The sequence below is a fragment of the Megachile rotundata genome, chromosome 15 (genome assembly GCF_050947335.1).
Source record: "Megachile rotundata isolate GNS110a chromosome 15, iyMegRotu1, whole genome shotgun sequence".
In the NCBI taxonomy this organism is placed as follows: Eukaryota; Metazoa; Arthropoda; class Insecta; order Hymenoptera; family Megachilidae; genus Megachile; species Megachile rotundata.
In genome coordinates, this window is record NC_134997.1 from 14522712 (window position 1) to 14535226 (window position 12515).

Here is a 12515-nt window from a genome sequence, read left to right on the forward strand (position 1 = left end):
GGAAATTTTGATTTGATATCTCGCGCGCTGTGGTAGAAATCATCGGAGCAATATCCTATTTCTTTTTAGTTTGCACTTATTGCAGGCGCGTCTAAATGAATTTTCTTTTTTCTCACACGAAGAATGAAAAGTAATATTTTTTTGCTACACGAAAATTCCTTTCTACCCAGAAAAATATTTTAACTCGAATAATTTGATCAATCTTCAATCGTTCTAGATTTCTTATGTCTAGTTATCGCGCATCGACAAATTCAATTGGTATTTTCAATCCTAGAGAATTCGGACAAAATATATCGCGTAGCTTGCTCATTTATGGTAATTAGCGAGAAAATAACGCTGAAAATATGCCAATACCTTTGTCGCTACAATTTGACCGGATATTCGATGAATTTAACCGACATGCGCGTAGCGTCGGGTAACGGATGACGTCACGCGTAGTAATACACGCCGGGAGCGCATGGCGAGTGGAGTGTCTGCAGAGGCTGCGCGAAGTGGGAACTGCTTTCGATTGTTGGCGGGCGCCGCCATCTTGGTCAGTGAGCTTGCGAGTAGCTGTACGACGAGGTGTACGTATTTCGGTGAAACGAGTATTTCGTGCGATTTCCCTGAAACCTTTCATCTACCCGTGAAATCCACGAGCATCCAAGATGTCGGAACGGGAGGACAACGTTTACAAAGCGAAATTGGCCGAGCAAGCGGAACGCTATGACGGTGAGTACATATTTTCCGGGAAAGGACCCGGCCTGCGCCAAAATGAAACCCACGAAATCGACGCAAAGCATCGCTACGAAGAGAAAGGAAGTAGCACCGCCCTCGTGGCGATCCTAATGTACGATTTCGCTGGATACACAGCAAGTTTCTCTGAGAATCGAGAACCTTAAATCATCATCGAATCTTGATGGATCTGTCAAAAGTCCGTGAAACGTCAAATATGACTAATCTACACAGTGGGTAGCAGAGTCGCCGGTTCATGACCGGTATCTTTTTACTAAAGGGTGGATCGATTCGTAACCTTTGTCATCGCTTCGCGAATCCTGCCATAATACACGATAGTTCAGTGAATAGCTTTTTCGAAGATTTATTCGTAGGATCATAAAAGTGTTTCATCGTTCTCGAGTTACGTCGTTGAATGGAAAGCTGGGTAACGCCAAGGCAGCGTTGCTAGGCGTGCTGTTCGGTACTTTAGGGGCCCCACAGCAGATAACCAGACAAGTCGGTCCTTCACCGACGCGTGTGACGCATAGACACGGCACGATACTTACCAATCGCTACCGGTTTACTCCTTAGACACGTAGTAACGCGTGCTCTGCTCGTGGTATTCGGCCTTGAAAAACAGAAAGAAATCATTTTGTCGATCGATCCGATCTATCGATATAACGATAGAGTTTTCGGCTGATTGTTCTACATTAATCAACATTTTATTTCCGGTCGCGTTTCCTCGAACTTGCTCCTTATTACGTAGTACGCGTCGTTGTAAATTCAATCGTAGAAATTTTTACTTTGCTGTTGGCGAAAGCGAGTCGCGTGTAGTGGGGACTGTTCCCGACGGCAACAGAAGGGGGAAACCGTCAAATCTCTTCGTTTTACCGAACCTCTCGTTCCGTATCTTTGTCTGCGAATATTTTTACGCATCGCGCCTAATCTCGTGGGACGTTATCAGATCCGCAAATGAAACTCACGCGTTTGACATTTGCGGAAGCGAGGTGAATCTTGTAAATTTCCTGTAACTGGTAGCTCGTAACTCACAGTTAAACTCTAGGAATAACTTTGTACTCTAGTTGGATATGTATGCTCATAGGTTACACGCGGTTTTCGAAAACTCGGCCGCGGAGAAAACGAGCTTATTTCAACGAGCGATACGTGCGCGTTGGTCATAAGATAGAACTTATCTCATCTAGAAATATCTGAAGTAGTTCGCGTAGTATCATGCGAAAGTCGTTTAAAAAACTACATTTTCTGCTTTCGAGAAATATACGTATCAAAGGAAAGAATCGAATACTGTTTTTTTCTATATTCTACATGAATTAAAGTATGCGGATAAGCATGTATATTGGGCAGTCCGAGTAAAACAGGGTGCTAAGCGTAAAGAATGACGGAGTAGAAGAGAGAGGAGCTGATATGACCGTCCCAGGATGAGAGGAAGGAAGGGCGGTGGGCAAATTTGAGGGTTGTAAAAGAGGAAGGAAGATGGAGCGAGCGAGATTACGAGTAGAGGGTGAGAACGGCAGGGGTGTGATGAAAGGCGGAGTAGGGAGAAGAGGGGTTATAGCAGAAGGAAAGTATTGATCTGTACTCGCTATCCTACGTTTCTGTGTATAACCTCCGTGTCACTCCATATACCACGTTTGTGATAATTTCTCGCCGGGAACTACCATGAACTTGAAGACTAATCTTCTTGTAAATGTCATCATTAAATCTTCGTTGATTTTATCCCTACGATAAATATCAATCCCCGATAATCAAATAGTTCAGAGCTGATGAATTAATTAACAGATTTTCAAATGTTTTTATCTGTATTATTTAATTCGCCAAAATGATGATCATTTTGTTAGGTAGAAAGTATGGGGGTTCATGGCTTCTTACAAAAATTTGTAAGTAGTAAGTAATGTACTAATTATGGGTTAAACAGAATACTGTTGTTTTTAATAACTCAATCATTTCGCGACTTGATACAGATTTTGGGCCAAACTATTTGAAAATTATTTAAATACAGGAAGTATTGGTTTTGAAGGGTCGAGATACCCGCCATCATCTTTAATCTGTCTCTCTTTTATTCTACGCCGCCGTAATAACTTTGTTGCTCGGTTATATCGATCCTATAACCGTGGGTCCACAGATTTTCGTGTCGTCTTATAAATGAAATAGAATATGACAGATCGATGAAGTGTTATTAAAATGATTGAATTTTTCAATAATGTTAATTGCATTGCGAAAAGAATGTTTCCATAAAAAGTTTCATACTTTTTCGAAAATTGTACAACCAATAATGAAAGAGATAACGTACGTATGTATATACGTACCGCGTGTGTGTATAGATCGATACATCATTCTCCTTGAATGTTACACACACCTATAGATAATAAATACACGATAGTAACCAACTTCCTCGAAAAGTTCAAGGGGCAGCAGGTTAATATATGCCCGTGCGCTTCGTCTTATACAGATGCTCTCTTAACTTCTCAGATGAAACTAATAATATATCCGCACACGGGATAGCCTACGGTACTAATAATCAATAGATCATTTCCGATTCGTTACTTTACCATAATTGCCTGTAATATCCTATGGTATGTTTTCATATCTCTTTAAAAATATAATAATATTCTCACTTTTCATCTCTATTGTCTCACACTGTAAAAGATTAAATTATACTAGATTAATGGTTTTGTAAACAACTGGTCTAAAAAATGACGAACTGTAACTTGTAAGTAATTTTACAATATTTTCCCGTATACTTTTTTTTCTTTTTGAAACATTTTTTAATTTAATGGCATTTTCGTCGACGGCGATGCTTGCCGACGTTATTTGCAGAAATGGTCGAAGCGATGAAGAAGGTCGCTTCGCTGGACGTGGAGCTGACCGTCGAGGAGAGGAATCTATTATCCGTCGCTTATAAAAACGTGATCGGTGCGAGGAGAGCCTCCTGGAGAATAATCTCGAGCATCGAGCAAAAGGAGGAGAACAAGGCTGCCGAAGGGAAGCTGGAGATGATTCGTCAGTACCGGTCCCAAGTCGAAAAAGAATTGAAAGACATCTGCGCCGATATCCTTGGAGTTTTGGATAAGCATCTGATACCTTGCGCGTCCACTGGCGAGTCTAAAGTCTTCTATTACAAAATGTAAGAAGTTTTTACGGATCGATTTGTCTAAACAACAACTATAAGTTACTCTTATTGCAATGATAGAACGTCTTTGAAAGAGGTTTTGTTAAAGTAACGGGTTACTTTCTGTCTAAACAGCTGAGAATCAAATTGTATCGTTGCTCACAACGAAGTAACGTTCCGTTTCGGTCACTGATTTTCGAGGTATCGTTTTCTAAAACTTCAGCCAACCTATTTGACTCGATACAAACGGACGCAATTTGTTCGACTCTCATGAATTCTCAAGAAATCATGTTGCATTTAACGTTGTCATAAATGTTAATAATGTTGTTGTTTAAAAATAAAAAAAAAAAAAAATAGACTGTTTTCTAAAATCTTAATATTGATACATTGTAGGAAAGGTGATTACCATCGCTACTTGGCCGAATTCGCAATCGGAAACGACAGGAAGGAAGCAGCGGAGAACTCTCTTGTAGCTTATAAAGCAGCGAGTGATACCGCTATGACAGATTTACCACCGACTCATCCTATTCGCTTGGGATTGGCGCTCAATTTCTCTGTGTTCTATTATGAGATTCTCAATAGCCCCGACAGAGCGTGTCGTCTAGCGAAAGCGGCCTTTGACGACGCGATCGCAGAACTAGACACCTTATCCGAGGAAAGCTATAAAGATTCCACCCTCATCATGCAGCTTCTTAGGGACAATCTTACTCTCTGGACGTCAGATATGCAAGGAGACGGTTAGTACATACATACACCTCGGATGCCGAGAGCTTCGCGAAAATGTGTGCTCGAGTTGCCTTTAAAACGTTCGCCACTAGGCCGTGGAAACGGCGTCGCGCGATCAATAATATGTATTGCAGTAGCGTGATAAAATCTTTGCGTTGTATCAGATTTTGCGTAGATAGAATAATGTTATTCCTTTGACAAATCATCTTTTCGTTAAAAGATAGTTGACGGTTCAATTTTGTTATTATTAATCTACGAATATTCTCGTTGAAATTGCACGGCAACGGATGGGAAATCATTGTTTCGTCCTCTAGAATTTGAGACTGATCACGAGAGCGAGGCTGCGACCGTTCCTACTAACGTTTGAAGCTAGACACACGCATTTTTAATCCGCCCTTATATCCGTAAAATCACCTGGTGAGCAATTCCATCTATCCTTCCTCGTCCCTGATCCTTTAAATTATCTATAACCAATTAATTGATATTGCAGTGAAAATGATTGGAATATATTAATTAATTAGATGACTTTTTTTCTGATACAGGGGAGGGCGAACAGAAGGAACAGTTGCAAGACGTAGAAGATCAGGACGTATCGTAACTCTAACTGTAGTGAGTGTTATCCTGCGCATATAAAACTGAGACACAAGAAAGCAAAAACTCTTAATAACTTGTAAGCTAAAGAAAACAATTCAAGCAGGTGGCAGTTCGGGGTGGGAAGGGGAGATCTTTAGTGATTGCGTGACCCTAAGCACGCACGTACGTACGGTTACTCCAAACAAACAAAAAATTATATTAAAAAAATTATCATTCGGTAACACACATTAAGTTATATACGGCGCGCGCGCAGAAATATATAATAAACAAAAGGACACGCACCCTGCGGTATAATAATAGAAAGAGACTGCAAAGAGCATTTAAAGAGGCACTAATCTTTGCCTTCTTCGCGTATCAAGAAGAGAAAATGCTGTCTTTTAACACTGTGCATGCCCGGTCAAAATTCAGTGGACGATGTCGAAAATGTTGAGTGGACGCCGACTGACAGCGTATATCATCCATATTAATAATAATAATTAATAATTGTAACGAAAGAAAGAAAAAGGAAAAAGTATGCGCCAGTCCGTCGGGATAAAACCTCATTTCTGTTGATTTTAGTGAGTGAGAACGAATATAATATGTCCTCGTGCGTCTCAAAATAACGAAACATGCTAAATAGCTCGACGTCGATCGAAGTGCATTGTGTTCGTTTGTTTTTACCCGCCCCTCCTTCGCAATCTCTCCTCCTCGTCCTCTTCCCCGCTTTTTTACTGCGCGCATGATTGCTCTCGCATACCACGATAAATAACGATTATTAATGTATGCGTGTAAATCGAGTGTAAATCATCTGTTTATCTAAGGGATAAACGCGTCTCTTCGGAGTGAAAGAACGTGGGTTGGTCACGGTGAACAGAGTCGGGGACAAGCCACGCGCTTTTCATCTCTGCCCCTTTTTATTCTTTTCCTACTAAGATATTATGAATGTACTTCTGATGAAGTCTAGTTACACACAAGTAATTTCATACGCTATCATTCTGAGCATGAGTTTTTCCGCAGAAAATAACTCTTTTTCCAGTCGAGTTACGAGCTGAGGTTCGCCAAAAGTATTTCGATCATTCATTGGCAAGCTATCGTATCACGAATTCAATCTTCTTGTGTATACTTATAACGCAAGCGATTCCTTTGTAAGTAGATACAAATTTTCTAAGACAAAAAGGCATTTTGTCGATCTTGCGTCAAATTTTTTATTATATTTTTAATCGGTTCAACGAACGAACTTTAACCGAAAATGATTAAACGATTAAGAGAATGCGCTTACCACGGTAGCGTCGTACTTAAAAAAATGCAATAACATCGAAGTCTGGCTTTTCGGGTAAATAAAAAGAAAAAGGAAATCTAACAGAGTGAGAAAAGAAGTATCGGTTTTCAATGTGACAGATGTTCTTTCACTCAATCTGTAAGCTTTTCGATGGAAAGAAATTTTTGAAATAGACGAGCGTTTTCCATTTTTCATTAAAAACGACAAGTTACGTTTCACCGTTAAAATAGGAAACAAGTAGCTATCCAGCTAGTCCGTATTTAATGGTTCATAATGCCCCTTGTGTATAAACTATAACGATCGCTGTGGTATTACGAATTACAGAATAAACGATTGTATCCCGACGTTCATTTATTTTTGTTTTCCGTTTTTTACTCGTGCTCACTTTCGCTATCACTGTCCTCGATTCCACTGTATCTTAGCTGATATCTTTAGCCGTGCGTCCATTCACCTTATTATCGATTAACCGTACCGCCGATTTCCGCTTAAAAAAGACATTCCAATGAACTTTGTCTATAGACAGAGTATACGTTCGTTAGTCTAAACACAATCTATTTTGCACGTATTTAACGAAACAAGCTTAACAATACGATGCGTACGTTTTCATTGTGTTCAGGCGTCTAGTATCGGTCAAAAATTTATGTTCGCTGCAACTCTTTGTAAAATCGTACGCCCAATTGCACGGAGAGAAGTGTCATTGAGGGGTTTAATCATACCATAAGTTTTTGACCATCATTGTGTACGTGTAACGAATATACCGTCTAAAATCATGAATTCCCTCGCGACCGATGACCATAACGATGAACGAGAAGAATCGTTATATAAGCGTGCAGCAAAAAAGCGAGGTGAACTACCTGAAAAGAAATACGCAAAAAGAAGAACACGCCAAGCGAAGTTGAGCTCTGCCTAGAAATTTTGGTGTACATCGTGTGCTCCTCCCCTTGTATTTAGGTATTAATAACGATACAAATTGATAATCATGTTACGTAAATAACGTTATAAAGAAAATAACGCAAAATAATATCAACGGCACCGTAAGTAAGTATATGCGAGTAATCTTAAGAGCGTAAACCACGTATGGGGGAAAATTCAACAACAAGAATTGTTCATGCGATAATGAAGAAAAACAAGAAGAAGAACGGTTTATTAAGAGCGTACCGTCGAACGTATTAGCGGTTGAAGACAGTATGGAGGGCACGAAGGTGTAAATGGAATCATGAACAAGAACGATGGAGGAAGAACAGTGGAGTACGAGTCAGAGAAAGTCGTAACTATCGGTTAAGAAGAGTTTTGCATTGTACCAACACGTATATCATGCGTAAGAGAGTGACAAGTCATAAAAAAAGAGAAAAATTTAGGTACAATAAAATTGTCAATGGTAATGAACGGTGTAGTGAATTCCAAACGACGATAAAACTGTGAGATACCTCAAATCCAATTACTTGCTTACACGATGACAACAAAAAATACAAGATTGAAGTAGCCCAACGCGTTAACAATTCATTATTCGTCGATGATATAGCGTGTGACTTATTAAATGGCAAAAAAGCAGAAGCGTAGTGTGTTCCCGAACAAATAAAATCATAGATAGTCACTAATGATCATTGATGAGTTTCTCGTAGTGTTATTAAAAAGAAAATAGATGATCGGTGTATCGGTTGAGACCGCTTTTTATTCTTTTATTCGGTATCGTTGTGCGTGCTTAGTCCATTTTTATAAAATGAAATAGAGAAAGAGAATTTGGAGGAAGAAGAAAGAATCAACATCTATTATTTCCATCTCTGGATGTACTACTTGCTCTTATCTCTGTATTATAAACATTAGTTGTATCTCTGTAACTATCTTCAGATCATTCCATATTGTCGCTAGTCCCAATTTACGAAAGCGATTAATTAGACAACGGTTATCGAAATTTATCGTCATTTGGAGGAGACTAAATCTGTTTTTTCATTTTGAAAAATTCATATGCATTCTTATGCTCTGTACTAATTACAATCAATGCGATTACACCGGAAACAACCTTTTTCTGTAAAACCACACATAATGCAAACATAGACTCTTTCACACATACACATATACACACATACACCAACACAAACATACACGTGAAAGCTATAAATAAAGTAATTACAACTCTCTATTCGTTTTCTTTAGATTGCGTTATAAAGAATATCGGTAATCATTATCAGGAATCGAAATGAAATAGGTCAAGTTATCTTTGCAATTAGTGTCACGTGCCGGAATAAATCGCCTAATATTCGATTAATATGTACCTCCATCTACATGTCTCAATTTCAATTTTAATCGAAGAAGATATCAAATTCAATTGGTTTATTCGTCGAGGCATCAGGTGACTCAATCCTGCACGTAATAATCAATCAATTCGAGAAAAATGATAATTTAATCCATTAAAATTACACGCTTCGGTTAAAATTCTTTCTAAAATCATTCATCAATAACGAATTATGTTTATACAATTGTAGCTTACGAGCTGTTATCTTTCGCGTTCGCGTTTTGTAAATGATTATCTTTTATTATACCGTTAAAACTCGACGTGTTTGACAATAGACGTCTAGGTCCTCGTCTGTAAAGATCCACCTGTTTCAGGATTCGTCCCAACGAGTTATCTGTACCTATCGGCGATAGACTGAGGCTCGATGTCCTAGTTTTTATTATACGAGCACTTCTAGGAGATCTCACGATTTGGTCGTTCGATCTGCGCCTGGCAGACTTTAATTTCACGCTACGTAACATGTCCAATGAAACCACGGGTCCTCTTGGCCCTGGTATGGTATTTCTTCTATTCTCCTGAAATTCAACATTCAGATATTAGATTGTTACACATCGAATGAATAATTTTAAAATATAAAAAGTCGAACAAAAAACAAAATCAGGTATTGGTCGGTCTTGCGTAATAAAAAAATCTCAATATTATCCTGGTCTAAAAGATTTCCAGGGGTTTACGAGAGCAGCATAATGAACTCTCTTTAACGCGCATTATTTTCCAGTCACGATCACCTTGAGGTTTTTAAATAACCCCCTAAGTATCCGGTTGAATGGCAACGAAGGCTGAGAAACAATTTAACGATACTGAAAATTGTGTCGCTTTAGCGACTATCCAAGCGTTGAAGTTGTTCCTCCTTGAGTCTTTATGCTTAAGTTCAAAAAATTACGGTAAATACGACAACAAAAATGTTCTACGATTAATACAGCTAAAAGAAAATTTCTTCTTCTACTTTCCACGATATTCACCCTTTACATTTACAGAAACATTGAAGAAGAAAGGTGCAAGACTTAAGCCAGAATGAATCCTCAGCATTACCTTAATGTTTTGAGGTGCTTTCTTTAAAGTCACCTTCAACAAATCCTCGACAGTAATAGCTGGCCTATTAAATAGCGGTGTCGAGCACTTTCTGGAAGGTGTCCTAACATTTCTACTGTTACTGGGGGTGGTTGGTGTAATTGATTGTGCTGGGGACTGGGAAAGCGTAGGAAGAACAGGTGGTAGAGGCGGTGGTGGCGGAGGTGGAGGCGGTGGCGGTGGCGGTGGCGGTGGTGGTGGCGGTGCTGGGGCTAGCGGAGGTGGTCCACCCGTCAACAAGGTCGATTTTAAGATCACTGGCTGTGGGGGTAGATCCGGAGGAGGATGTGGAGGTGAAAATTTAGGAGACTTTATTGCTCGAATATTTTCCAACGAGTTCTGCAGTTTTTTTAATTCTTGTATTAGTGTCTCGTTACTTTCGGCGAGCTTATTATTGGCATCCTGTATGCCATTGACCTCAGTAGTCAAAGTACTAATAGCTGTTACGCTATTTGCGCTTATCTGTAATAAAAACAATACTAAGTTTGATCTAAATATTAATATGAAACAAGCTGACAAAACCATGTACCTGAGAAATTTGCTCAGACAAATAAGTGACTTTCTCCAGGAACATGTTAATCATCCGTTCGTTCTCTGAACGCAACATTATTACCACCTGACTGAGTTCATCCATTTGACGCTTTGTCGAAGAAAACGACACGATTTCTCTTAAATTTTTGCAACTCTGAAATAATTATCGAATGAATAACGAGCGTGTGTTATATTCGATAAAAGTATCTACTTACTCTTTTGAATGCACTTGTTACTTTTTTTATTAACCAGACGCAAAATAATATAATTTTTGCCATAGGTTTCTTAACGAATTGAGACGATGGTTTAGGGTTTCGTTTGTAAGTCGTGCATGTACATTTTTTAGGATACTTGACTCCCCGTTCGCACTGCAAATAAATGATAATTAATATCTTAACGTAGTTGTAGCAACATAATAAGATGATGATATTGTAGTAATAGTAATAAAAGCCAAGACTAAATCTAAAGAAAATTACTTCTTGAAGACATATACTACATCCAGAATCGGAAATGGTCGGTAAATCAAGTGAGACAGTCGGTGAATCTGGTGTGCAACCGCGCCAAGGGGTCTTCGTAATGGGATACAAAGAACTTTGCTCATCTTTCTTTTCAACTGGTAATAGATCCGTAACTGCGACGGTGGCAACAGGTTTTCGGGACTGCTCAACTTCCTCTTCGTCATCAAACTTTAATGTGGTACGACATCTTTTAGCAGGAGGCGGTGAACCACTGCAGGGTGTGGTCGAACGTGCTCTAATTTTTGTCATATTACTCTTTATTTCCCCGTAACTTTGTTGATCGTAATTTTTATCCTTGGTTTTATCAATTCCTTCCAAATCATGTCTGTTGGTTAACTCGTTCGAGATTTCGTTCGACGTTATCGACGAAGGGGTATGATAAGACAGAGAGGACATTTGCATCGACCGTGGCGGATCGTTCTTTTTGCATTTTGGCAAAAAGTTCGCGATATATTCTTGAGCACTAGTTCGTACCTTAATACTGTTCAATTGTCGTAGATTCGAAAAGATCCTTTTGCACTCGCTCCAATTATCTAAACCACTATTACGCGAATCTTCTCGAACCTTCTCGTTAACTATAATAAATTTATTATTACTTTCACTGTTTTGTCTATTCAGACTTTCAAAACATTCTCTCTTGTTTTCATTTTCCAATTGATCTTGAGCCTCACAGGAGGAGACCGCAGAACGAAATTCGTCAACGAAACAATCGTACTCTTGAGCCTGAGACTCCAACGCGGAATTAAAGGTACCAAATTGAGCGGGTTCCGAGACGTAGCCACAAGGCAGTTCGTAGATCAATTTTGAAGAACATAGATCAGTGTCATATGTATAAATTTCTTTGGAGGATTTGATTTCTCGCGTTGATTGGCATTCGTTCATTTCCAGCTTGATTCTATCATTTATCGACATGGTCTTATCCATTGAGAAACATTTTCCCGGAGATCTTTCGATTTTCTCTTCCGACGAATTATTCGATTTAGTTTCATGCGATTCGATCCTCTGTTGCGATTCATCTCGTCCGTTGCTGTTCTTGCCCGAGTCATTCGAGTCTAGTTTTGATCGTCGTAGTCTGGTTACGATTTCTGGACTGAGGTCATCGTAACAGGACAATTCTAGTTGCGGTGATTCGAATAGCACAGATTCTGGGGAACGTTGCTGTAACAAATGCTCAAACGAACCTCTTTTCTTCTCCGAAGGAGTATCTTTGTTTTCTACGCTGTCGATCCTTTCGGAAGATTCAGATTTCTGCAGCAGCGTCTCTTGCGATTGATGCAAGGGTTGTGTGCATCTAAGTCGTTTAGATGCCTTGCGCTTGGCCATTGTAACTTTTCCCATAGACATCGAATTCGTGGATCAAAGACGATAAGAGAATCAGCATATTGAAGGTAAAATCATGTCACCTGCACGGTTACTAAGCGAATAAATTGATAGAATAAATTGATAAAATGAACATTACACGATCTTAAATCAATAGGATGTTAAACGACTAGACTGGAACCGTTGTACTTATTAAACACATGGTTGACATTGTACTAACTACTGACATTATCTTCGAACGCTTATTTGTTTTGATCCTGATGAAAGGGGGCAGTGCACTAGCGAAATATTTGGCAACCAATGGTGTCATCTGCGAAGTAAATAATACTTACTGGTTTGGGTTTATACTATGATACATTTACAATGATTTTAAATAAATCTGGA

General features: G+C 39.1%; 2 protein-coding genes across 2 annotated transcripts; one reads left to right on the forward strand and one right to left on the reverse strand.

The window, feature by feature from the left end:
• Window positions 1-461: 461 nt before the first annotated feature.
• Window positions 462-6751, forward strand: 14-3-3epsilon (tyrosine 3-monooxygenase/tryptophan 5-monooxygenase activation protein epsilon). Its single transcript, XM_003703404.3, has 4 exons — window positions 462-711; window positions 3532-3838; window positions 4217-4560; window positions 5092-6751. The coding sequence occupies exons 1-4, from the start codon at window positions 648-650 to the stop codon at window positions 5145-5147; spliced, it is 771 nt and encodes a 256-aa protein (XP_003703452.1). The 5' UTR covers window positions 462-647; the 3' UTR covers window positions 5148-6751.
• Window positions 6752-8783: 2032 nt separating this feature from the next.
• Window positions 8784-12415, reverse strand: LOC100878594 (uncharacterized). Its single transcript, XM_012285713.2, has 5 exons — window positions 10770-12415; window positions 10509-10661; window positions 10292-10447; window positions 9724-10224; window positions 8784-9209 (listed from the first exon to the last, which is right to left on the reverse strand). The coding sequence occupies exons 1-5, from the start codon at window positions 12153-12155 to the stop codon at window positions 8886-8888; spliced, it is 2520 nt and encodes an 839-aa protein (XP_012141103.2). The 5' UTR covers window positions 12156-12415; the 3' UTR covers window positions 8784-8885.
• Window positions 12416-12515: the final 100 nt, after the last annotated feature.